The 26,418-nt window shown below is 55.4% G+C and overlaps 1 protein-coding gene across 2 annotated transcripts in view; it reads left to right on the plus strand.

Moving 5' to 3' along the window:
* The window catches only part of FBLN1 (fibulin 1), a 79,106-nt gene that overhangs the window by 23,497 nt on the left and 29,191 nt on the right, over positions 1-26,418 (plus strand). For both annotated transcript variants that reach the window (XM_082665076.1, XM_082665077.1), the window contains exons 4-14: positions 325-496; positions 5,155-5,214; positions 6,789-6,890; positions 7,517-7,654; positions 8,764-8,901; positions 12,365-12,508; positions 13,319-13,447; positions 14,244-14,369; positions 16,815-16,934; positions 17,825-17,956; positions 19,748-19,871. In XM_082665076.1, the coding sequence (XP_082521202.1) occupies positions 325-496; positions 5,155-5,214; positions 6,789-6,890; positions 7,517-7,654; positions 8,764-8,901; positions 12,365-12,508; positions 13,319-13,447; positions 14,244-14,369; positions 16,815-16,934; positions 17,825-17,956; positions 19,748-19,871 (1,385 nt within the window). The remainder of the gene's footprint in view (positions 1-324; positions 497-5,154; positions 5,215-6,788; positions 6,891-7,516; positions 7,655-8,763; positions 8,902-12,364; positions 12,509-13,318; positions 13,448-14,243; positions 14,370-16,814; positions 16,935-17,824; positions 17,957-19,747; positions 19,872-26,418) is intronic.

A 26,418-nucleotide genomic window follows, 5' to 3' on the forward strand; every position in this document is an offset into this window, starting at 1 on the left:
AGGCCCCCTCCTAACCCCCTCTTCCTGGAGGTGGAAGCTGGGCCGGCAGGGGTGTTGGGGGGCAGTCAGGTATCATGGAGCGTGTGCTGGGATGAGGCCCTTTAAGGTTCCTTTCAAAATCAGGACCTGCGAGATTTGGGGGCAGCAGCCTTCGGGCCTGGATTGCTTTGCTGTTTCCTGCCAACATGTAGAAGATGCAGCCCAGGTCAGGCACATGTCATCACCGTCCAGGGAGCATTAACACGGCGGGGCTGAGAGGTCCGTGGGGATCCACTGTGTCCTGTGTCTGGCTTCCCCAACGGGAGTCTCCTCCTGTGTTTGCAGAGGTGCTGCCATTGCTGCCTGCTGGGAAGGGCGGCCCAGGCCCAGGGTCAGAGCTGCGAGTACAGCCTCATGGTCGGCTACCAGTGTGGGCTGGTCTTCCGGGCATGCTGTGTCAAGGGCCAGGAGACAGCAGAGTTTGCCCCGGGGGACGTTGGGGACCTTCAAGAAGCAGGTAATTACCCCCTTTCTTTCCTCTTGGGCAGTGCAATTAGTTAAGGTCATCCAGAGAAACAGAACCAATAGGACTTGGAGACATTTTAAGAAATTGGTTCACACAGTTGTGAGGGCTGCCAGGTCTGAAATCTGCAGGGTGGGCCCACTGGCCAGGGACCCAGGGGAGAGCTGATGTTGCAGCTCGAGTCCAAAGGCCGTCTGCTAGCAGGGTTCCTTCTTACTTGGGAGAGGTCACTCTTTCTCTTAAGGCCTTCACCTGATTGGACGAGGCCCACCCACATGATGGAGGGCAATCTGCTTTACTCAAAGTCTGCTGATTTCAATGTCAAACTCATCTAAAAAATACCATCACAGCCATATCCAGACTAGCGCTGGACCAAATATCTGGGCACCGTGGCCCAGCCAAGGTGACACATAAAATTGACCATCACAGGCAGTGTGGGCACGTACATTTACCATCGTCTTAACTCAGAAGAGACGGGTTCTAGTTGTCAGAGCAGTGTCACGTTTGTCACTGTCCTGGAGTGAAACTGAGGACTTGGGATCTGGGATCTGACAAATCTGTGTTCATGTCCCTGTCCTGACATGTATTTGGGGGGCAAACTGGTGTATCCAGGCCTCAGTTCCCTCATCTGTGAAAAGGGGATAATTAGAGTCCTACGTCCTCAGGTTGCTGGGATTAAATGGGAGAAGGGGTATAAAGGGTTTGCCATCACATTTCGTCCCATCCCTCCAACCGCCTTGGGCAGCGTGGGTGGCCGGCCGTGCTTTTGTTTCACAGAGGAGGACCTGGCACTCAGGATCACGTGGCCAGGGGACTTCCCTGGTGGTCCAATGGTTAAGACTTCGCCTTCCAATGCAAGGAGTGCAGGTTCGATCCCTGGTCGGGGAGCTAAGATCCCACATGCCTTGGGGCCAAAAAACCAAAACATAAAACAGAAGCAACAGTGTAACAAATTCAATGGAGACTTTAAAAATAGTCCACCTCAAAAAAACCCAAAAATCTTTAAAAAAAAATCACAATTATTAAAAAAAAAACGATCACGTGGCTGACATACAGAGGAGGGGGAGCGCTGGCCTTCCGATGCCTGGCCAGTGCCACCTCTCCATCTGGAGCTGAGGCAGGGGGCACCAGTCGTTAATAGCAGGGGCAACACTCATTAATAGCAGGCTGTGAGCATTCAAACACTAGATATTTATTCAGCAAAGGGGCAGATGACCCCAAGAGCAGCTTCAAGAGGGCTCCCAGCTGTGTGTCCACCAGTTCAGTCTCCACCCTCCATTTGTCGGAAGCCACATAAATCCTGAAACCTTGGGGCTTCATGATTCAGTTACATGGTTCAGGAAACTTCTTGGTTGTCTAATCATCTCTTCCACTTATGCAATGGTTTCCTGTGCCATAATGGAAAGAGCCCTGGAAAATTTCAAGCATCTGCTCTGCCCCAAGCTTGCTGCGTGACTGGGACCTTTGCCTTCTCACTCTGAGCTCCGTCTGCCCTCTGTTAAAAATGGGAAAGGGGCAGGAAGGGGCTCGGAAGGGCGAGCTCACAGACCAGTGAGTCAGGCCATCCATTCATGTGGCTTTGGGGTCCTCGGTCCAACGACCAGGCTTTCATTCTTTGTTTTGATTTCTCAAGTCCAGGGCCCCATGGCCGCCGTGGGGCTGATTTCAGATATTTTAGTCATAAAGGGGGATTGGAACCACATTCTGGCTCCTTCCTTGACTTTTGAAATCATGGATGACATTTTCACTTTAAACAAACTCAAATTCTTCATACTGATGGAGGATTTCTCCTGTGTCTCCAGGGAGGACTTTTGTTGATTTATGTCTTGTTTCATTAATGATCTCTGAGCTTTTCTGTTGCTCCAGATGTCTTATTTCTCCCTTGTCTTTTATCTGCTTCATTTCTTGCCTCAGACTTTACTCAGTGTCTCTATGAGGACTTCCCTGTGTTTCCTCCTCACCCAGACACAGACCTGCTTTCCTGTCTTCCACTGACATTTATTGTGGGCCTACTGTGTGCTACCGTAGCGGGCCCGCAGACCAGTGCTGGCCTGCAACAAAACAAGTGCAGAAGTTGGGAGTAAGCTTTTAGAAACTTCTATAAGCATTTGATAGAGTAACATGTCTGTTTAAATATAAAATTGGGACTTACATGTCTGTTTTCTTATCTTAGTTTTTCTAATAATCTATATTATAAGTGATCAAAGTATTGGTCTAAGATGGGGGAAAGAACCCTGTTCCTTTGGGATGAACTGTGCTAGGGCGTATCTTGGTTATGTCCATTCTACAGATTGGGAGACTGAGGCTGTGGAAGCCTCAGTTCAAGATTCCTTTTCTGGCATTCTTTGCCAGGCTTGCTGGCTCCTGAAAAATGCTGTGGAAATCTTGATGACCTCATCACCTGAGTGATAAATAGTTTCTCATGAGTCCTCCTGGCCTTCTTACCATGAGTCCTTTGGAGGATGAGGTCTGGACACCCTGGCCTGTGCCTGGCACATGGCAGGGACTTGGGCTTTGCTGGGATGGAGTGCACCAAGTGAATGAAGAGTCCCCAAGTTAAACATTCTTTTTTTTTCTTTTTTTCTCTCTTTTTTAAAAATTGAAGTATAGTTGATTTACAGTGTTGTGTTAATTTCTGCTGCACAGAAAAGTGATTCAGTCATACACACACACACACACACACACACACACACACACACACATTCTTTTTCATATTCTTTTCCATTGTGGTTTATCCCAGGATATTGAATATAGCTCCCTGTGCTCTACAGTAGGACCTTGTTGTTTATTCATTCTCTATCTAATAGCTTACATCTGCTAACCCCAACCTCCCACTCCATCCCCCCCCACCCCCCTCCCCCTTGGCAACCACAAGTCTGTTCTCTGTGTCCGAGAGTCTGTGTCTGTTTCATAGATAGGTTCATTTGCGTCATATTTTAGATTCCACATGTAAGTGATATCATGTGGCATTTGTCTTTCTCTTTCTGACCTGCTTCACTTAGTATGATCATCTCTAGTTGCACCGACATTAAACCTGAGCAAAGGTGCTCCCGGCCTCCTAACCGAGAGACGACTCACACCCTGAGTGTCTCTGGCTTCGCTCCTCCCTCGCTGAAAACTTCTTCAGATTATTTAGGAAACCTTACCATATCTTAATAACCCCTAAAAAATAACACCTTATGCCTAGTTAGTGTCTATAAATTGTTACGCTGAAACTTACAGCAGAATTACTAATATGTGTCTTTCTCCTGATGTCTGCTTTTCCAGTGTGTGTGTATCATGTGCTCACTGTAGGCATTTTAGAAGACACGGGAAGGTAGAAGGAAGAGGAAGTCAACATGGAGATAAATATGGTTTCCATTAGGTCACGTTTCCTTCCAGTCTTTTTTCTGCCTCTCTTGGCTTCTCTTGTGTAGGTGTGGCTGTGCTGGGGATACCTTTGCTTTATGCTTCCCCCCCCCCCAGCGTTGTAATGTAATGGCTGTTGGATTGTGATTGAATTGTGGTCACTGTCATTCCATCTTGCGGAAGGTCCTCATCCGCAGAGCACTTGGGTTTTCAAGTATTCTAGGAATTCTGGGGTCTACCCACCCAGGTTAGAAGGACTACTCCGTTTCTTCTATACCAGAATTGCCAAGGGAATACAACCCTTTAAAATGAGGGCCCAGGTCTCCCGCTGGGTCCCTCTCTATCCTGTTGTAATTACTGAGAGGAGGGGCCTTGTCTGTGCCGAGGGCTTGACCCTCAGAGCAGATACTCAGATACCTTTGTTGAATGAACTGAGTGAGTGACTGTTGATGTCCGGCACTACATTGAGCTTTGCAGGCAAAGTGTATAAAATAAGTGAATTCATTTCCTGCTGTAATAAACACCACAGACTGGGGAGCTTAAACCACAGACATGTGTTGTCTCACAGTCTGGAGGCCAGAAGTCCGAGACCGAGGTGTCGGCAGGGCCGGCTGCTTCTGAGGCCTCTGGGAGCATCTGCTCCAGGCTTCTCTCCCAGCTGCTGGGAGCATGAGGTATGCCTTGGCTTGTAGATGGCTGTCTTCTCCCTGTTTCTTCACACCTCTTTTCCTCTGCGTGTCTGTCACTGAGTCCCAATTTCCCCTTTTTGTAAGGACACTCATCATTGGATTAGGGCCCACGCTAATGACCTCATCTTAACTTAATTGTCTGCAATGACCCTTCTCCAAACTAAGGTCACATTTCCAGGTACTGGGGATGAGGACTGCAACATCTTCTGGGGTTTGGGGGGGGTGGGACACAATTCAACCTGTAGCCATAAGCTTTTACCAGGTGCATTGTTTTCGGTTTGGAAGACGTGACTTAGTTTATAGTAGGGCCGTGACTGCATTTGCAGAAATATTTGAGTAATGTGGACAATGTAACCACACTCAGCATTAAGTTGATGACTACAGACAGACCCTTGTGCCAGTGCTGTTTCTGTTATAATAGATCTTTTAGAGATTTGGCTACATTTATAAGTGTGACTCTGTTTTTAAAAAGGATAAAATGAACACTGAGCTTTTTATAAGATGTACCAACAGGCGTTACTGCGTGATATTTACAAGAGAAGATGCTCGGCGTTGCCTCTGTGTTAACGTGGGCACTGTGTGTGGACAAACCTGTGTTTGCCTCTTCCCCCTCAGCTAAGGTCTCTGAGATCGAGGAGGGACAAGAGGACCCCTACCTGAATGACCGCTGCCGAGGTGAGACTGGCCCCCCCCACCCCAGGACTAGCTGGTGGTTAATGAAGCCCGAGGGGAAGTCAGTGCTAATCTCGCTGGGAGCCTGACCGCAGCCCTTTGGCTGGGAGTCAGCTGTAAGGCCCTGTTGTCTGCACTCCCAGGCTCCTTCCCTTCCTCTCCTCCTACCTGGGGCCTGATGGGCGAGCGAGGGAGAGGGTGGGCTTGTAGAGAAGGGGCCGCTTGAGGAGCTGGTGTGCAGAGCTCTCCCACCACAGCCCACAGACTCTGTGAACGGTGACCCCCAAGGCTGGGAGCCCCTTAGGGGGCGGGGGTGAGTGATACTTCATTTTGCGGCTGGAGCTCCAGCTGTACCATCTGTGTTAGTCATTGGTCTCATAAGAGAGGCGTTTGCAGATTTAGTCAGTAGGGCCTTGGGACTTCCCTGGTGGCACAGTGGTTAAGACTCCGTTCGTGCTCCCAGTGAGTCAGGGGGCCCGGGTTCAATCCCTGGTCAGGGAACTAGATCCCACACGCATGCCGCAACTAAGAGTTCTCATGCCGCAACTAAGGAGCCCGCCTGCCACAACTAAGACCTGGCACAAGCAAATAAATAAATATATATATACATATATATTTTTTTTTAAAAAAAAAAAACTTTAAAAATGGTCCACATCAAAAAAAAAAAAAAGTCACTAGAGCCTTGCACCTTTGTTTTCCATATGCTAAGACTTTATTTCCCTTTATGGAACATTCCCGCATGTCTGGACTGGCAAGTCTGCTCCCCGAGCTCATTCAGTGGCTTGCCTTGTGGTTGGGCTTTCATTAGGGAGCCAGTTTAATCACAAAATGTTGTGGTTGGTGTACAGTGACACTCGGCACAGAGGGCTGGGGGTTGGGGGTAGGCGGAAGGGAGGGCAGAGAACCCCAGAAAGGCTCGTAATCCTCTCTGGGGGGCGTGCGAGGCTCTCCCTGGGGGAGGGGATAGCTGGCTTGCAATGGCTGAGGATGGGTTAGCCAGGGAGATGACACTGGCAGGGGGTTTGTGGCAGTGGGAGCGGGGACTTGCAGACCCGCAGCAGCTGGGCACTGGTGGGTCATGGGGTGGGGTGCGGGGAGAAGGGAAGAGGCTGGAGAAGTGGGCGGGGCCCTGCAGGCCCCGGGCAGCAGTCAGAATTTTATTCCCTGGAATCTTTGCCCGGTAGAGGTTTTGTCCCCATGGGATTTGCTCTTTGGGCATCACGCTGGCCGCCCTGCAGGAAGCCTGGTTGGAGGGTGGTACCAAGTGATGCTCAGAGAGCCAGGGGAGCGGGCGGCCGGAGCTGAGGCAGTGGCGGTGGAAATGGGATATCGGGGCCCCGCACACCCCCACCCCGATCTGTCAGATCAGGGCTGCGACCTGAAGCCGCAGCCCCGGGGGGTCTCGCGTGGGAAGGGAGGGCGCTGTGAAGGCTGCAGTGGGCTCCAGCCTGGGGAGCCTGCCCTTCTGTGTCAGCCTACCCTGAGGGCGCTTTCTCTGACCCCATCCAAACACCTGGAAAAAACCAGGAGGTCTCCGGGGTGCACCTGGCCTCCGCTCACGTTTGCTCTGACTCCAGGCGGCGGGCCCTGCAAACAGCAGTGCCGAGACACGGGGGAGGAGGTCGTCTGCTCCTGCTTTGTGGGCTACCAGCTGCTCCCGGACGGCGTCTCCTGTGAAGGTAAACGTCGTCCTGCCCCGGGAGCCTCTGCCTCTGCCTGACAGCCAAGCAGGGCCTGCTTTGCACAACTTGGGGCCCCATTCGTAGGTGAAGAACGGTCCAGGACCGGCTTCCCAGCGTCTCCTGGAGTTTGCAGCGCCTGGCTTCCGGCCACGGCTGTCCTCCAGCAGGATGTAAACACCGTGCTGTGAAAAGGGTTTGGGTTTGGGGTGTGACCGGGCTCTGAATCCAGGATCTGCTGAGTGGCCCTGGGCACATCCCTCAGCCTCTCTTGGCCTCTCACCTGTGAGATGGGGGAGACGGAGGGAGGTGGTAGCCCCGAATAGGGGGTTCTCTAGGATCACACGAGTCCAGTTCAGGGCCTGGTGCTTGCTTAGCAGGTGCTCAGGAAGAGCAGTACGTCTGAAATAGCTCAGCAGGGCAGAGAAGCCGTTGCTTTTGCTTTTGCACTGATGGCGAGCGCCCAGGGCTCCATTCCGGTGCACGGCCTGAATACGCACGCGCCTGGGGAGCTTGGTGGATGCGGGGGGTCGATCCCATCGTGCCCTCTGGTACATTCCTTCTGATAAAGCATGAGGGTCGGTTGTTCTTGCTGGTTACACCTGCGTCACCTGTGTCTCTCCTAGATATCAATGAATGTATCATGGGCGGCCAAAACTGCCGTCTTGGAGAATCCTGCATCAATACAGTGGGCTCTTTCCGCTGCCAGCGCGACAGCAGCTGTGGGACTGGCTATGAGCTCACAGAGGGCAATGACTGCAAAGGTAGGATGAGCTCCGAGTCTCAAAACCCCATCCCCCGGAAGTGCGTATGATGCGATGGGGAAGTGGCACTGGGCTCCCTGGGGTCTGGGCTCCGTGGTGCCGTGTCCCCCCTTTGGCTGCCTGGGGCACTGGCCAACCCTGTTATTAGTGAAGATTTACCTCCTTTACCGTAATGCTGAGTTAATGACAGTGGAGAGTTTGGATTTCTGAAAAGGCTTAGAACACGCTCATTTAAAAACAAGACCAGAGGTGAATTTCAGGTGCTCACATGTGCTTTCCAGTCCCCCCACCCCCGAGCTGTTTTTTTGCACAACAGCTGCCTTCCATCTGATTCCAGGTTTCCTTGAAGTTCAAAGCATATTCCCTTCCGCTGCATAAAAAAACATGACATTTCTGGCTGCTGGCTTTCCCCCGCCAAACCATAGATGTTATTTAGCAGATAAGCCTTTGATGAGGATCTGTTAGAACATAGTTTTCTGCTGAGGGTTTCCAGCCCTTCAGAACGACAAGACCACTTGTGTAAAAACGTCGTTTGAATTATGAGGGCCTTTGGATGAGCTCAGTCCTCCCCACCCCTGCAGACTCCCTGGGCGGTGTGGACCTCGAGAACCCAGGGGCCCAGCCAGCTGAGTATACACTTTTGAACATTTGACGCCATGAACTTCAAGGGAAGGGCAGCCAACGTCCAGTCACGACAATCATCATTGTTAATATCTGGAATATTGCGAGGACTGCAGAGTGAATAAGTTTATAGGGACAGTGTTTATTGCCACTTAAGATCATCGTCGCTTTATAATCTAAACTAAACATGCCTGAAATGAGAACCAAATCAAACCACATATTGCCAGGAAAATGCCTGGGTTATTTATCACATAACAGAAAATTTGCATCATAAGATCCTTGGGGGAAAAGTCAGTTTTGAATCTTTAGAAACACGAGCACCATTTGGCTAAGGCCCTTTTGGAATGTGACCTCTCTATTGGAACGTTTGGGGTTATAGTCTGAGTAATGAGCATTAAAAAAAAAAAAAATTCTTGTGATTTTAAAGTGTTGAAAGATGCTTGTGGCAGGACTCTTGCTAACAATTTCCTTTTTTTATGATGTACCAGATATTGACGAGTGTGAGAGTGGTATTCATAACTGCCTCCCCGATTTTATCTGTCAGAATACTCTGGGATCCTTCCGCTGCAGACCCAAGCTACAGTGCAAGAGCGGCTTTATACAAGATGCTCTAGGCAACTGTATTGGTAAGATGCTGCCGCCAGGGCTAACGGGTCCGCCAGGTGGGGGAACCGTCCAGTGATGGGGCACTGCGTAGTGTATAGAACGGAGGTCAGCAAGCTTTTTCTATAAAGGACTGGATAATAAGTTATTCATGGTGGGCTGTGTGGTCTCCGCTGCAACTACTTAGCTCTGCGGTTGGAGCTGGAAAGCAGCCATGGCGGTGTTGAACAAGTGGGTGGGTCTGTGTCCCAATAAAACTTTATTTACAAACACAGGCGGCAGCTGGGTTTGGCCCCACGGCTATAGTTTAGCAATCTCTGGTTTAGATGAAAGCGCTTGTGTTTTGAGGTCAGAGACATCTGGTGTTGAACCAAGTGACCTGAGGTCATTTACTTCCTCGGAGCCTCAACTTCCTCCTCTATAAAATGGGAATAATCATCATATCTGGCTTGTAGGCTTGAGGCAAGGATTAAACAAGGTGGTTGTGAAGTGCCCTGTGTATTAAAAAATGGTTTTAGAAGATACTCCGTGTTAGGAGTCAAGTTCATAGAGACAGAGAGTAGAATGGCGGTTGCCAGGGGCTGGGAGACAGGGGTGGGGAGTTATGGCTTAACAGGTGGAATTCTGCTTGGGATGAGGAATGAGGTCTGTGACTGGACAGTGCTGCTGGTTGCAGAACACTGAATGTGCCTGATGCCACTCTCCTGTACACTTAAAAATGGTTAAAATGGCAAAATACTGCGTTGATATCGGAGGAAGATCAATGTGAAATGAAAGCAGATCCCATGGAATTTAGTAAAAAGAGGAGGTCTGGGTGAGACTGCTTCAGTTGCAGAGGCAGCGTGGGGCAGGGGCGAGCACGGGAGTAGCGGCCAGAGTGACCTGTTCTACAGACAGGAGGTGGTCCCCGCTTTCTCCTGCAGTCGCCCGAGACTAGCCATCTGGCCAGATCACTGTATGCTGTTGGCGTTTGAGTCCAGGTCTGCCGGGCTGCCCTTGCCCTCTGCTCAGCAGAAGCTTCCGGGTCCTCCCTTTGAGGTCAGAGAGTCATCTCCCTTGTTCTGCGCTGCAGGCGCCACTAGTCAGAACTCACCCTTCCTGGAGCTGCCCCGTCGCCCCCCCTGGAAAGGCTGGTACGCCACGAGCAAGGGGCCGAGGATTTCTTCTGTCTCACCCTCTTGCAGATAAATCCGTATTGATCTTTGATTTGAAATGGCAGTTTGGACTGAAAGTCCTTCCCCGCTTTTATTACCATCCCAGGATATCTAAAGGCAAATAGAACATCAACCCCTTAGGACAGGGGCCTCGTCTGAAGCCAACCCCAGTCTTTGTGCCTAACGCTCCCCTTTCAAGGGCAGGCGAGGCTTCTGAGCCGCGGGGGCCTCAGCTTGGCTGCATTGGCCCCTCGCCAGCCTCCTGCCAGCAGGGGGGCTGTCCTCGCTCCCAGAAGGAGGCCGGGTGAGCCGGAGGCTGACAGCTCTCCCAGGGCCAGGAGGGAGGAGGGGCCTGCCTAGACTTGCAGCGCACTTGCAGGGGGCTCCGCGGAGGATGGCATCTGCCGGGGATGGAAACCCTGACTCATGGCAAAATCAGCCCGATTTCCACAAAGAAGGGACCGTTGCAAGTCTCGACTTAGCCTCGGTTCCCACCCGCCCCCACCCCCGATTTGCAGGGGTGCAGCTCTACAGGGGGAGGCTCCAGAGCAGGAGCCCGGGGGCCCAGGACTGGCCGCAGCCCAGCACCCACCCCCGAACTTGGGTCTTCAGAGGTCCTAGAGGCGCCCCTCGTCTCAGCACCCTGGGAGGGTGGGGCAGTCCCGCTTTTTGTGCGCCCACAATCAGGTTCACAGCCTAGTTCACAGTCAAGTGCCACGACCAAGTTCAGGAGTCTTTCGTTTTAAAAATTATGTTTTTTATTTCAAAAGTTATGTCCCTCTTTATTTGCAAAAAAGAAAGCAAAAGCCGAGTGCAGAAAGGGAAAGCTTCCACCCTGCTTGGCAGCGGGAAAAGTTCTAAACACTGCATTCATTCTCGACACAGGGCCAAGCTTTTTCTGAGAAGGACTAGAGAGTAAATATCAACCTCGTCGACCGAAGGGTCTCCGTCACAGCCACGTGGAAGCAGCCGTGGGCACTACGTAAAGGAATGGGCCTGGCTGTGCTCCAGTAGAACTGAACTTACAAAAACAGGCAGGGGGTGGGATTTGGCCGGCGGGTTGTGGTTCGCCCACGCCAGGTTTAGGGGCCCTCGTCCTGGCCGGGAGGCGGGAGACCCTGATTCTAGACCTGAGTGGGTCCCAGCCTTGGGCTCGGGGAGTTTCCTGTTTATAAAATGCAGATAATCCCTTCCTGCCTAACTTGCAGGGCAGTACTGGAGGTGAAAGCTTTTGTAAACTGTAAAGTGCTGCACTGCAAGACCGGCAGCACAAAGGCTGACACCAGGATGGGGAGGGAGTCGGGCTGCCCATTTGTCCGAGGAGGGTGGGCCTTGGCTGCGAGGGGAAAAGTACAGCTGGTCCTCTACCATCACCCCCTTCTCTTGGCCCCCCTAGATGTTTATAGGTGATTCTTGAAACCTTAGGGCCTTCTGGGAGAATACTCCTGGTAGGAAGTTCAATCTGTGCAGTTTGGCACTGAATCTCAGTGCGATCAGTGAACACACGTGTAACCCAGTTCTCCTTCTTGGTTTACTGGTTCACACCCGCCGGGCATGTGTTCATCAAGGGGGAATGCACGCCCCATGGTCCCCCATCAGAGGCGTGTCCAGTCGGGGAGGGAGCCACCGTGCGGAGAGCTTAGAGCAGCCCTTCCCCGGGGGCGCGAGTGCACACAGGCCCCGTGGAGCCCGGAATGGGGGTGGGGATATGGGAGAAGGTCGTGCCCAAGCTGTAAGAAAGGCACGTTCAGACCGGGGCGCTGGCTTCCCAGGGAGGAACTGTGAATAAAGGCACAGAGGCGGGATCTGAGTGGCCGCTGGAGGCTAGGGCTGGAGCCTGGGCTGCAGGAGAGATGGACCCGAGTGAGACTGGGGAGTGGGGCGCGGGGGCCAGCCAGTCACTGGAGGAGCGCAGAGCACGAGTGCCGGCACCGAGGGGGCGGCCGCCTCTGCCCCTCAGCCACTGCTCAGCTCAGGGAAGACCCTCTTTAACCGTGTGGAGTATGTGAACACAGGACGGCACCTGAATTGCCAAGTTCACCGTGTGGGACTCACGGGCGGGCAGCTTCGGATTCTGTGCAGTGGAAGATGGAAGTGTTGCGGGTGTAGGGGCAGGAGGATGGACCGGGGAGGGGTCGTTACGGTGTGGTATGCTGCTGAAATCTGGGAGCCAGTTGGGAGGCTGCTGTGTGGTCCAGGGCGAGGGCATCGTCGTAACTGCATTCGTGGTTTTATGAAGAGGAGGGAAATGGGATTTCTTTGGAGATCCAGGGGTTGGGTTTGGGGAAGCCCTCCGGGTTTAACCCCGTTGTCTCTGTCTTTCCCCCTGTAGATATCAATGAGTGTTTGAGTATCAGTGCCCCATGCCCTGTGGGGCAGACATGCATCAACACGGAGGGCTCCTACACATGCCAGAAGAATGTGCCCAACTGTGGCCGTGGCTACCATCTCAATGAGGAGGGGACCCGCTGTGTTGGTTGGTATTAAAAAAAGAAAACCTATTTGAAATGGACTTTTGGTCTGCTCCCAGCACAGCCCTCCCTTCCCTGGAAGGAGAGAGCAGATCCCCAAAGGAAGCTGTTTGCACCTGTCCGTCCATCCCATTGCTGATCTCCAAGCATAGGTCTTTACTGGCTATAGCCTGCACCGTTGCAGTAGAATGCCAACCCACCCACTGCCGCCAGCTTTGCCCCTTCAGTCTGTCTGGTTCCTCCTGAGCTGAAAGCTCTCTCGCGCCTCCCTGCTCACAGCCGCCGTCGGTGATGGCCCCCCATTGGCGGCAGACAGAGGACAGATGCCCTCTGCTTACAAGTCAGTCCTCCCGAGTTGGCCCCAAGCTCACAAACTTTATGATCCAGGTGCCCTTTCCTCCCTGTGTGGTGTTTGCTCTTACGTGCTTCCCTCTTCACCTACATTCCTTTGGGTTTGGGCAAGGGCATTGTGCGCCCAGCCTGCCCAGATCCCTGCCACACCGAGGAGTCTCCTCCCTGTAACGCCCAGGGCACTTCCTCAGCCTCTGCCCAGTCACTGGGCACTTCCTGCCTTAACTAGGGTCACTGCTGGCCCAGAGCAGCAGGAGGCCCCCGAGGGTAGAGGCTGCGTCTGCGTCAGCCATCTCGCCAGCATGGACTTGGCACATCGTAGGTGCTCTATGAAATCGGGTTAAGAATTCAATGATGCCGCTTTGTCCATTATGTTTTAGTTGGCTCCTTCCTTTCTGATCATCTTAGGGCAAAAAGCCCCCGGCACGCTAAAGGTTCTTCACCGTGTCTTTCTCTTTTGCAAGATGTGGATGAGTGCTTGCCGCCCTCTGAGCCCTGTGGGCCGGGGCATCACTGTGTGAACTCCCCTGGAAGTTTCCGCTGCGAGTGCAAGGCCGGCTACTACTTCGACGGCATCAGCAGAACGTGTGTGGGTACGTGGGTGTCCCTGCAGAGGGCCCGGCCAGATGATATCAAGGAGAACCCAGCCTGGGGCACCCTGGAATGACCGTGGTCTACTCCTCACCTCTGAAAATCCCAAGTGCAGGCAGTGCCAGAGAAGGGACCCCGACCGGGAGACCCCCGTTCTGGTTCCAGCTCTGCTGCTGCCAACCATGTAGCTCCTGGGGAGGCCCTCCTGGGCGTGAGCCAGGGTCCTTACCTGTAGCACAGGTGCTCTGCTTGCCCCGGGACCTCTGAGTGTTTGAGGCTCCAGCCAGCTCTACAAATGCCGCAAAGTCTTAGTGATTCCCCAGAGGTTCCTGCCGACCTGCCGCGCTGCAGGGCCCAGAGCTGTGTGCTCGCCCAGGGCAGTGAGAACCCAAGATGGCGTGGTGGCCCGAACACCAGGGGCTAGGACAGGTCCTGCTGGTGGACGCCAGCCATCCCCAAACCAGGGTGCTCAGGGGAGCCTGGCACCTGCCCCGCCCAGCCCCACGGCACCTTTGTCGGATCCTGGAGGGCACTCTCTCGGGCTCTGGGGTGGAGAACTGGCGGGAGGGAACGTGCCCAGGCGTGCCGTCGCGGAAGGAGCACGAGGCTCGCCCAGCGGGCAGACAGGCCGGGGCCGTCCCAGCTCCCCTGCTGACTTGCCGCGTGTTTGGGACAAGTCAGTGGGCTTTCTCTTGGAGAGGAGGCCAGGGGAAGTGGGGGACAAAGGTCGTGAGCTGCCACCACGGGCAGCACTGCCCAGGGAGGACGCTGCCTGAGCCACCTCCTGCTCTGTTTCAGACATCAACGAGTGCCGGCGCTACCCCGGGCGCCTGTGTGGCCACAAGTGCGAGAACACGCCTGGCTCCTACTACTGCAGCTGCACCATGGGCTTCCGGCTCTCCTCTGATGGCCGGTCCTGTGAAGGTGAGGGCAGGGCGGGGCAGGGTCAGGAGCTCTGTGACTGCATCCGCGCCCCTTCCCCCAGGCTGCCCACCTCCTGGGGAAACCACCACTCTTCCTGCAGCTCCGCGTGGGACCGACTCACATTTATGCCCTAGAGCATATCAAACAACGTATCAGCAGGGGAAGGACCTCTAAAATCTTGCTTGTCGGAGATGACTGCCCTCCCCAGTTTCTCCTGGGCCCTGCAGGGGGTGATACCACCTGTGCACACGTAGGGATGGACAAGTTGGCTGCAGAAGCCGGGTGGGAGGTGGCTGAGGGTGTGGGGTTTGGGGGCGTCTGGCCCACTGCTTACTCACATGACCCTGGGGAGTGGCTGACCTCACCTGCCTAATTGTCCTCACAGGGGAAACGGGGTTGTTTATGCCAAAGAGAAACAAAAGCTGGACACTTGTTAAAAGTGGGAAGACAGACTTTATTTAGACTACGCAGTAGGGGAAAGAGACTTAAGCGTAAATTGGTCTCAACTCCACCAAAAAAAAAAGGTGCAGGTTTTTTAAATGCTGGGGCCTGCTAAGGAATAGTTCTAGAGGATGTTAAGGGCGCTGGTCAGTGGAATTAGGCCAGCTGTGTCTTCTCACTGGCTCTGACCCTCCTGCAGAGTCTGGGAGATGCGGTGGGGGTGGGACCTCCCCCTGATGACCGCATTTCAAAGGCCTGGTTCCCACCTTAAAAGGACCTGGGTTGCAGAAGATATATCTCAAAGGGACAGAAAGGATTTACATCTGCAGGTTTTCTAAAGTAAATGCTTCTAAGGAAAAGGGAGGTCAGGGCCTGTCTTCCGGTGTTGGCTGGAATACACAGGAAATTCTTTGGCAGCATCAAGCTTTCCCAGGCAGGCATTTCAAGGGTCATGGTCTTGGGCTGATGCTAAAGTTTGGTCAGGTCTCTGGGTTGGGGGGTGGGTTGGACCGAGTCATTAGTGTCAAGAGTCTTGGGGTTGTCAAATAACACGGACCCCACCCGATGGGATGGACTGAAATGAGGGGAGGGCCTGGCACATAGGAGGTGCTCAGTGGATGTCACATCTTCTACGGGAATTAGGTGATGAGGTCAGCGAAACTGAGAGCTCCTGGCCCCCCTCGGCAGTCCCTCACATTGCCCATCGAGCTCCCTTCTTTGCAGCGCAGTGCCCAGGGGCAACCTGCAGAGCTACACGCAAGACATGGCAGGTCTTAAATTTCTGGATTAAGAAGGATGATCACCAAAGTCAGATATGCCAGGATGCACCCCAGTGTGGAATTCTCAACCTGGAGCATGGACAGTGTGATGGACTCCTGGGTCCGAGGCTTCTCCTGAGATTCTGGGATTTGTCCCCCAAAACCAGACCCAACACACACACATGTAATGGCAAGGGGCAAGATTCATGCACGGTGGTCCCTCGGGCCTGGGTTCACATCCCAGCTGTGTCACATTTACAGCCTTGAAGGAGTAACTCAGCGTTTCTGGGCCTCAGTGTGCTCATCCGTAAAATGGGGAGAGTAGGACCCACCTTGTAGGGGGTCGTGAGGGTGAGTCAAGGTGAAGCCTGTCAAGGGTTTGTCACGGTGCCCACTTGTGATATGGGGACTGCTCGGATCACTGTCATTATCACTCGTGGCTAGTGCCGTCCGCGGTCACTCCTCAATGGCTGAATAGTAGGTATTCATATCTATGTTAGTGGACAATATTGTGGACACAAGGGCCAGCCTTGCAGTATTACTCCACCAAGCACTTATCAAGCACCCGCCGCCCCAGCCGTGTAGCAATAATATGGTTCCTGTCTTCAGGGAGTGTCTCTAGGATGTAAGAAACCACACTGAGCAGAGGTGAGCAAGTGAACAGGTGGCAGCCAGGCCAGGCAGGCGGGGCTGCAGGGATGAGACCCGGGGTAAGAGGCTAACAGACATTCTCGGCTGCTCACCCCTCCTGCCCCGCTGAGAATTAGCAGTAAACAAAAATGAGGAGGGACGTCTAGGTCAGAGGTTGGCAAACTTTTTTTCTAAAAGCCACGTAGTAAATAGGCTTTGCCAGCTGCATCTCTTTTGCGACTATTCAGCTCCGCCCTTGTAACGCACAAGCAGCCATGGACCATAGTAAATGAATAAGCGGGGCCACGTACCAATAAAACTTTATTTGCAAACACGGGTGGTGGGCCGGAAGTTTACTGATCTCTGCTCTAGGCAAAGGGAGCAGAGGAGCAACAGCCCAGAGTCGGTCTGGCTTGAAGCAGGTGGTGGGTGTGGGGAGATGCCAGGTCCTCCGGCCGTGAGGGGCCGGAGTGGGGCCTCTCTCCCTTGGGGCAACTCCAGGCAGGTCTCTGGCCCTACACGTGGTAACCTCTGCCTCTGTGTGTGTGTGTGTTAACTTGAGGGAGGTCACGGCCCCGCCGGCACTGAGCGGTGACCCCGGGACCCTCTCTTCCAGACGTGAATGAGTGTAGCAGCAGCCCCTGCAGCCAGGAGTGCGCCAACGTCTACGGTTCCTACCAGTGTTACTGCCGGCGAGGCTACCAGCTCAGTGACGTGGACGGGGTCACCTGCGAAGGTGAGGGCTCCCCGCTCGGCTGGGGGCGAAAACACCCCCTCCCCTGATCCCCATCCCCCACCTCCTGGCTGCCGGGTGGTTTGTGTATTTTTCCCTCTAACTGAAATTTATTCGGATGCACGTTGCCCGTCGTTGAGAGTGAAGTGTGTAAAGGGGCAAAGCCACCCACAGATTTTTCTTTAGTAAAATGACACGTGACAGTGGGGATCGCCATGTGTGCTGGGACCTCGAGCAGGGCAGTGGTAGGTGAGGAGGGGCCTCAGGGGCCGCCCACGTCTCTGACACGCAGCTCTGCCTCTGGCCTTATTAAAAGCCCCTCCCTGGGCCTGGACCATCCTCTCTGTCACATGGAGGTTAAACCCACACACACCAGGTTGTCCAAGGACGAATCCAAATGGTGACTCAGAAGCACTTCATGTGTGCCTGGCACGATGTAGGTGCTCAGAGGATGACTCTGGTTAAGATTATTACTGTTTCTGTATAAGGTGTGTTTGTTATTAGCACATTTGTAATAAATAAATAAACAGCATCCTAATAAACAGCATTAGGACGTAGCCAGCCAGCGCACCTCTACATGTGTCATTCTGAAGCCCTGGGCACTGCCTCCTGCCTCCGGTTCCCCAGTCTCCCTCCTCCCCTTCCACGTGCACACTTCACACCTTGAACTTGCTGTGTGGCCCTAGGCTAGGCTCTTACCCTCTCTGGGCTTCAGTTTCCCCTTCTGGCGTGATGGTCTCTGAGGCCGCCCCAGCCACAGCACTGTGAGACCCCCCACGCCGTGTCCGGCTTGTACTGTGTGGCTGCCCTCCAGGCCGCAGCTCAGCCCACCACGGGGGGTGTAGCCCAGCCGGGGTCCACACAGATGCTGAGGGTGGGCTTTGCCGTCACAGACATCGACGAGTGTGCCCTGCCCACTGGGGGCCACATCTGCTCCTACCGCTGCCTCAACATCCCCGGAAGCTTCCAGTGCAGCTGCCCCTCGACCGGATACAGGCTGGCTCCCAATGGCCGCAACTGTCAAGGTGAGCGGGGTGGGACTCCCGGGGTGTCTCGGGCCGGCTCGGGACTCTGCGGTGTTGGGGGACAGAGGCCTGGCAGCCACACCACAGACGGGATGCGTTCGGAGAGGGGACAGCTCTGCATCCTGGGTGTGTCCTGGGCTCCACGGGCACCCTGGTCTCCCATACCCGGGCACACTTGTCCGCCGGGGGTTCTGAGCCTTCCACCCTGCCCTGGGCCAGCCCCAAGAGGGCCCGAAGCAGGGCTGACAGCCTTTAGGAAGATGCCCACCGTGGAGGAAACAGGATGTCAGTTCCCGGAAGACCCCATAGCATAGCACTGCTGTTTAGTCTTTCGTTCAGTCACTCGACAAACCCAGGCCCTGCTGGGTGTTAAGGGCAAAGCAGTGAGCAGACGGCGCAGTCCTCTGTCCCAGGGTGATGATCCCCACTTGGCGAGGGGATGGGCCTGGTCAGGGTGTGTGACAACCCAGAGGTCTCTGTATTTAGGGACACTATGGCTGGAGGATGCCGCGGGGGCCCGGGGGTCGGCTAAACGAGGGGCCAGCGACATCCATCCAGTTGTACTAGGCTCCCATTTCTAAGGACACTCCAGGGGTCATCAGCGTCCTGTAACCGTCCCTTTGGTTACGGGGGTGGGGGGTGCTAAGTAGATATTTGTGAAGGGGCGACCCTGGAACGGGCGCGTGGGCCTCACCTCCGGGAATGGCCGCAGAAGCTGAGTCAGAAGTTGGCTCTGTTCAGCCCCTCCTGATGAGTCCCCACGTGGGGCTGGTGGCCCAGAGGCTCTGGAGGGCCCGAGTCCTGCAGATGTCCTTTCTGGTCATGAAGAAGGTTTGAAGACTTTCATCAAAGGCGGGCAGGAGCTGTGGCGTTTCCTGGGAGGGACCCGCTCAGCTTGTCCAGAGCTCCGGATGGAAGTTGCTCTGTTTTCACATTTCTGACGAAGCAGATGACCTGGCCAGGCGCCCTCACCGCAGCCTGGGGTCCTGCCAGACGCAGTGAAAACACATTCCTGAGCCTCAGACTTTGAGATGGGGGAGAGCTGTTTTTGCCACCAATGGTCAGGATTTGGCATCTCTTAACAGATGCCTCTGGCACAGTGACATCCCCTGGGCCCACCATTTGGCTGCTCCGGAAAGTTGAGGGAAGGGGACGGCTCCCCATGTCCAGGGTGACCTCGTGACATGCCCCAGGCCGGGTTCCGGTCCATCCCAGACAGTCACTGACTTTGGACACTGGGCCCAACATAGAATCCCTTTAAGCCTCAGTTTCCTCGTCTGTAATATGGGGCTAGTGGCTTCTGCTCATTCCCTCCTAGGATGTTACAAGTGGCACGTGAGGTAAGGCTGATGCAACTCGAGAGCCTCAGAGAGGCACTGGCTGCCTGGATTCAAAGCTCGACTCCACCACTTACAGAATGTGTGACCTTAGGCCAGTCACTTAACCCCTATGACTCTTCCCTAAAATGGGGATAATAACAGTACTTGCCTCATTTAATTAGAATGAGAAGCAGGGGTTTCCTGCAAAACACTTTAAGGGCTGTCATATAGTGTTTGCCGTTTTCCTTATTATGCTTAATCCTAGGATTGTGAATAATAGGTATATTAAATATAATCTCCTATAAGTAAAAACGCTGGCACAGGGCTCTGCTCCAGAGAGCAGCCAGTGGAGGGCAAGGATGGCCTGATCCCCCCTGACCCTGGTTGATGGGAGGCCTGGGCACCCCTGTCTGTGGCTGGGGATGGCTGGGGGGCCTTGGCCTTCACCGTGCTGCCTTGGGATCTCCTGCAGACATTGATGAGTGTGTGACCGGCATCCACAACTGCTCCATCAACGAGACCTGCTTCAACATCCAGGGCGGGTTCCGCTGCCTGGCCTTCGAGTGTCCCGAGAACTACCGCCGCTCCGCAGACACGTAAGTCCCTCGGTCCCCGCGATCGTCTGTCTGTGTTGGCCTTCCTGGGGGCCCGGCTCCCAGCCTGGGCGGGTAGTTAATGAGCCGTGCCCTCCCATGTGGGTCTTGGGAAACTCAAGGATCCCTGGTTCTCAGGCGCCTAAATGCCAATGAGACTGGTTGCAGAAAGTGAAGGTAGTGACCTCATATGGGCTCAAGGTGGGCAGGCCTGCTCCCAGACCCGCCTGTGCATGGAGCCAGGCAGAAACCCCAGCCGTCTCTCTCCCCGGGGTGAAGCCTTGGGCAAGGGACAGATCTCTGGGCCTCAGTTTCCTCATCTGTGACATGCAGATGGCAGAACCTGCTCTGACTCGGATAAAGGTAGCAATGACTCTGGGTGAGCCGACGTGACTCGTTAGGGTGTCACTGTTAGATGACCTCACCTGAAAGTCAGATTCTCTTCAACCCAGTGACGGCATGGGAACAGCACGAAAGGTTCTGTGTCCTCAGCTTGAAGCTGTGTGTCCATATGTCACTGCAAGCTCACTCGGTCTCAGGCCACCGGGATATATCCTGCTGGGGTGTCCAGGAGCCCTGTTCCTCAGGGAGCAGTGAGGACCCTCTGGTCTCGCCCCACACGACCCCATCCCTTATTTTATCAGATGGGCCTCCTTTCGTGCCCCCGGCGGTTGTTTCAGGAAAAGCTCCACGGTGGGAGCCAATCTCAGGAGCATGGATGCGTGACCCCTTCCCTCCAGCCCCGGGAAGTGCTCACAGCCAGCACACAGCCAGGCTGCCTGGGAGACTCGGCCTCTTGGCCTTGGCGCTGGTCAGTGCCATCTTGGGCAGGGTCCCAGGCCCCAGCATCCACTTGTTGTTCTGGTCCCGCCTCCTGCTGGCCGAATGCCAGAGCAGGAGATGCTCAGATGGCCCCAGTGTTCTTCCCGGCATCCGCAGTGTTCATCCCCCGGCCTTGCGGCTCCTGCCCCCACCCCCGCAGGTCCTCTCAGTTTCCCCAGCGGGCGTGCTTGCCAGGTAGGGAGAAGCCACTCCAGAACTGGGTTTGCCAGCATTCCAAAGAGCCTGTGGGTTATGCAACAGCTAAGTGGGCGGTCTTGGTGCTCCCCTGAGCCGTGAAGAAAGATCCCTGTCCTTACTTTGAGGCTGCGCTGCTCCCAGGACCCTCGTCGGGGTCTGGGTCTGGGTCTGGGGATTCTGGAAGACTGGCTGACTGCTCTCCATGTGTAACTCACACACAATCACGAAAGCAAAAGGGAAGGAGGCTGCCCTGTGCAGGGACTTCACGCCTCCTAAGCGGGGGGTGGGCAGGCCGGCAGGCTAGCGTCGTGTCCTGAGGTTGCGGCTGAAGTTGCCCCCTGCGCCCCACCGCGTTGACGCTCGTTGCGGAATCCTTCGCCGCCCCGCAGTGCCAGCGAAAGTCATTTACTTGTTTGGGGAATGTTCACCGTGAGCCTACTGTGTGCGGGCACCTGGGCAGACAGTGGGCCCACAGAGGCCCCCCATCCCCTGCTCTGAGCCCCGGAGGAGCATATGCAGAATGGCAGTGGGCAGGGTGCAGGGGTACTGAGACCAAGGAGGGCCCCCCGGCTCCGGCGGGGAGCACGGTAGCCAGGGGAGCCTGGAGTCCTGGCCGTGAATATGGGGTATTCAGCGAGGAACCACGTTCTGCTGACCGAGGGATTGATGCTCCAGGGCCTGGTCTGTCTCCATCCCATGGGTTCCTCAGCCTGACCCCCAGGGGATGATAAAGAGGGGGCTCCGTCATTCTCTGTATTAAAAGGGCAGGAAGTGAGCCCCTACCCACAGTCAAGGTGAGAGGGGAAGGGTGAGGCTCCAAGCAGTCTCTCCAGGGAAGACTGTGGCCCCATTGACCAACGTGCCGCTCACCAGCGCCACCCAGCGGCCGGAGCAGAGGCTGGGAGGCGAGTGGAGCTGGGAGAAGGTGTGGTCCCCGCCCTGAGGGTCCTGACTGAGCCCCTGTGGCTGTTCTCGGGTCTCATGGAGATGCTGTCTGGCATTGAGATGAATGTCCGGCTCGCTTAGGTTTGCCTCCTACGCTCAGTCCGTTCCAGGCCCCTTGACCTTGACCGTGACCAGGTCCCGTGAGCTTCTTGCTGTAAAGGGGGCGGTGATACCGCCCTCCTGCGTTCCTGTAGGGTGACCTGCGATTGTGGGGCTGAGCCACCTCCGTACCGCTCTGAGTTCAGCCCTGGGGGGTATGGATAGGCGCCCCAAGGCGTGTTTTACTGCCAGTATTTATGGATGGAGGGAAGGTGGGCCCTGGTGTCCAGGTTGGGGCATGACCTGGGAGGCCGCCCGGAGGAAGAAGGAACCAGGGCTGGGTCCCATCCTGGCTTCCGGGCCTGGCTCTCCTGTTCCTCGGTGCTGTGACCTTGGGTCTTGGCCACCCAAGGGCCCCTTTTGCCTCTGTAACACAGCGCTGACAATACCTGCTTGTCAGTGCCTGGAGGATTGGCAGTAACGCCCCACGTGCCCAGCCCACGGCCAGCATTGGTGGCCAGACAACAGTGGTGGTGAGAAGGATGGCAGCTGGCCACCCTGTTCTCTCGTCCTCAGAATCCAGAGGTTCCTCAGAGCAACACTGCAGCCCTTGCTCTGCTGCTGACTGTGTGCCTGTGGGCTGACTGTGTGACTGGAAGGTCTAGGGTCGCTCAGCCCTTACATGGGAAGACGAGACATGGGTTCCTGAAGGGCTGTGTGGTCCTGGGGCCGTGCCTGCTGCACATGGGAATCTGTCTAGTTACAGTTTCTCCCTTGTTAACCCTGTTGAGGTATCACGGACCAGCCAGGAGCCCCGCGTCAGGCACAGGAAGTGAGGGCCGGGCCTGGAATCCCAGGTTGAGGGGCCATAGGGGGTCTCATCCTGGTTGCCTCGTCCCAGTTGGGGGGGTTACTCTGGGACCACAGGAGCACCGCTAGCTTAGGGTGAGCACGGTGACAGGTCACTGACACGTCATGTAGACCGACGTGGGCAGGACGCAGGCCAGAGCTCCAGGTGCTCCAGGTGCGGAGGGGCCGCCCCTCTCAGCACTGCAGACCCCTCAGACTGGAGTTTTCTACTTTACAGCCCTTTTCCTTCTCCACAAAAATCCTCTTAAAGAATTTACTATCTGACCTTCGAAAGCAATTTGTAAAATTTAAAAAGGCTGCATTGGAAGGACCCAGTAACTGGCCCTTCTGTGGTTAACATTAAGGGAGCCTTTACAGGCAAGATTGGAGTCTCTCTCTCTCTCTCTCTCTCTCTCTCTCTCTGTGTCTCTTTGTCTTTCTGTCTCTGGGCCTCAGCCTTCCCTCTCTCCACACAGCCTCCTTCTGGCCAGTGGTAACTGGAACATGACCCAGCAGGCTGGGCCGCAAACCACAGGGCTGGGCCTCACGGACTGACCAGGCTGTTAAGATCCCAAACACACAATTCCCTCCTCCCCACAGGAGGAATGTTCAGTGTTGCAGAGCCTGGGGTGGGACCGAAAACATCCTCTTTACCCCCTCGGTGGGGCAGCCCCCTGAGACCCGGGGTCTTGGAAGCCAGAGCGAGGCTGGGCAGCCTTGGCTGGCCCAGCTGTTCGGCCCCAGGTGGTAATGCGGGTGGACAGAGCGGGTGAAGCCCTGCCCCGGCCGGTTCCTGGGGCTTGTGTCCAGAATGACAGGAGCCTGAAAGTCAGGGAACCGCCAGCAGGGACGGCTGCGGGCATCAGACAGCCTGGGGGGCGGCCAGAATGGCCATGCCTCCCGAGAGAAGGGACTGGCCTTGAGGACCTTTTTTCTCTGGCGTGTGGTGGCCTTCAATGGTTGCATTTTCATGGAACTTGGGGTGTCCCGATCAAATTCGTTGAACTGAAAAATCGGGGCACATTGTTCTCTCATGCGGGTCGAGATGGAAACCAAGGTGCGTGGTCCCGGGGGTCCGGGCCTCCTCTGCTCCGTAATAGATGCAGTGGCGACGGCCCCTCCTCTGTCTAGACATACCGGCTGACAAAGACTCCGCTGCCGTCCCCAGGCTGACAGGCAGTTTGCCAGAGGCAGTTGTTATAATTTCTGAGATGTTTCAACAAATATGGGGGAGAGCAGGATAGGATAATTGATGTTGGAACTGACCAGGAAAATCAGGCCCGTATTTACTCGTGTGCAGGTAGAAAGCACGTAGGTGTCGAGCTGGTCCTGGAGATGAAGCCAGAGAGCCACAGCCCCACCCTTGGGAAGCAAGCCATCTGAAAGGAGCCAGGCCCAGAAGGGCCCAGAGTGAGGAAGGGCTGGCTCTGCTTGGTGACCCTGTGGGGTTGGGGGTGGGTGGAGACCATCGAGGAGGAAGGAGGATCCAGCTCTCTGGTGTGTGATACCAGACCTTCATGCACACCTCATGTTCCCTGCCTTCCACCCGTGCCGGGTTAATCCTCTGGCGAATCAAAATCCTGGCCTTGGGTACGGGAAACGGGGGAAAACTTTAACGCACACGCAGGAGACCCTGGCGCCACCTGCTGGCCAGATCCGCCAGGCCCTTCCTGAAGCAGCTGGGCCGTGTGTGTGGTGTGTGTGTGTGTGTCTGTGTGTCTGTGTGTGTCTCTGTGTGTGTGTCTGTGTGAGCGCGCGCGCGTGTGTGTGTGTGTGTGTGTGTGTCTCCTCACTGTCAGTAGGATAAGGAGAACCGGGTGGGACAGTGAGGTGAGCTTGGGGAAGGAGAAGCCCCGATGCACCCAGCATGAGGCCAGGCCCCGTCCCTCGGTTTCTCCACAGTCGCCTGGCACACTCCCAGCTGGCCTGGACCTGGGTGTCTCTGGGGGAGGGGCCTGCCCCTCAGCAGCACCCACGCCCACCTTCTTTCCTCCCTCTCCCCCTGCCTCTGAGCCCCCTCCCGTGCAGGACCCTCCTCTTCGGTGTTCCTGATCTCCACACCCCTTTACTAGCGTGGAGCTCATTCCCAGGGCTGCCCTTTCTAAGAGCTCAGAATGGTAAATGGCCAACTAAAAGAAAGGATTTTACATCCTGGGCATAGGATGTAAAAAGAGACAGCGCTCACAATAAATGCCGAGTGTAAGTAAGTCCTAGTCACCTGACGAGAGGCGTGGAAACTAAAAAAGTTGAAATGGAGACATGATAGAAGACTAGGACAGTAGATGCTTGTGGTTGGAGAAGCCAGACAGTCAAGATGGCAGAACTTCCTGGGACACGTGCTCTGTCAGGTCCCGCAGGGCTCCGCACCTTGGCTTTGCTCCTAAGGCAGTTGCCTTCGGAGTGTGATGGGCCTGGAGTTCAGGAGGCAGAAGATAGGCCCTGTTCTTATCTCACAGGGCGTTAGAACCTGTCCCCATCCTGTCACAGGACGTTAGAACCTGTCCCCGTCCTGCCACAGGACGTTAGAACCTGTCCCCGTCCTGTGACAGGATGTTAGAACCTGTCCCCGTCCTGTCACAGGAAGTTAGATCCTGTCCCCATCCTGTCACAGGACGTTAGAACCTGTCCCCATCCTGCCACAGGACGTTAGAACCTGTCCCCGTCCTGTGACAGGATGTTAGCACCTGTCCCCGTCCTGTCACAGGACGTTAGAACCTGTCCCCGTCCTGCCACAGGACGTTAGAACCTGTCCCCGTCCTGTCACAGGATGTTAGAACCTGTCCCCGTCCTGTCACAGGACGTTAGAACCTGTCCCCGTCCTGTCACAGGAAGTTAGATCCTGTCCCCGTCCTGTCACAGGACGTTAGAACCTGTTCCCATCCTGTCACAGGACGTTAGAACCTGCCCCCGTCCTGTGACAGTAGGTTAGAACCTGTCTCCATCCTTGTACAGGAAGTTAGAACCTGTCCGCATCCTGTCACCAGAAGTTAGAACATCTCTCTATCTCCGTCTCAAGCCCTGGTTGGCCCTGTGGACACAGACAGGGAACTGGGCCTAGAGCACAGGGAGTGGGGGAAGATGGGGAACAGACCTCACTGCCTGAGCACAAATCTAGCTTCCCCACGCACTCTGTGACCTCAGGAAGGCCACTGACTCTTTTCAGCCTCAGTTTCCTCATCTGAAAAATGGCCCTCAGCCCCCCATCCCCAAGGGGTGTGATCACACTAGCGGAGGTGTGGTGACGAGTAGCCGTGCGCTCCGTAAGCGGCAGCAGCCGTGCTTGCCGGCGTGCAGACAGACACGCACTTCGGGGGTCGTCTCCAAGACCCGCTCGGGAGCCCTGTGTCGCCCTGACCACTGTCTGGGTGAGGAGCCAGGAGCCTGGACGACACTCAGAGGGCAGGGTGTGCCTGGTGAGGACAGCCCGGGGTGGGGCTCTGCCAGTGAGAAGGGGACACATCTCGCTCCAGGCACGACCCTTGACCCCAGCCACCCAGCGCCCCCTGAGGGTGTTGGAAGAGGCTAGTGCCTGAGCCCGCGGCCCGGAGGTCCCCGGCACCTCCCACAGGTGAGTGAGGGGTGCTCTTCCCGTTGGCTGATTGGCCAGAGGGGCGGCGGGAGGCCCCGCCCAGCGAGCCCCCGCTTCCCCGCCCCCATGCTCTGTTGTTTCTCCGCTTGCTGAATGGGCCCTAACGCT

Source organism: Grampus griseus (genome assembly GCF_964374135.1).
Source record: "Grampus griseus genome assembly, chromosome: 11".
Classification (NCBI taxonomy): domain Eukaryota; kingdom Metazoa; phylum Chordata; class Mammalia; order Artiodactyla; family Delphinidae; genus Grampus; species Grampus griseus.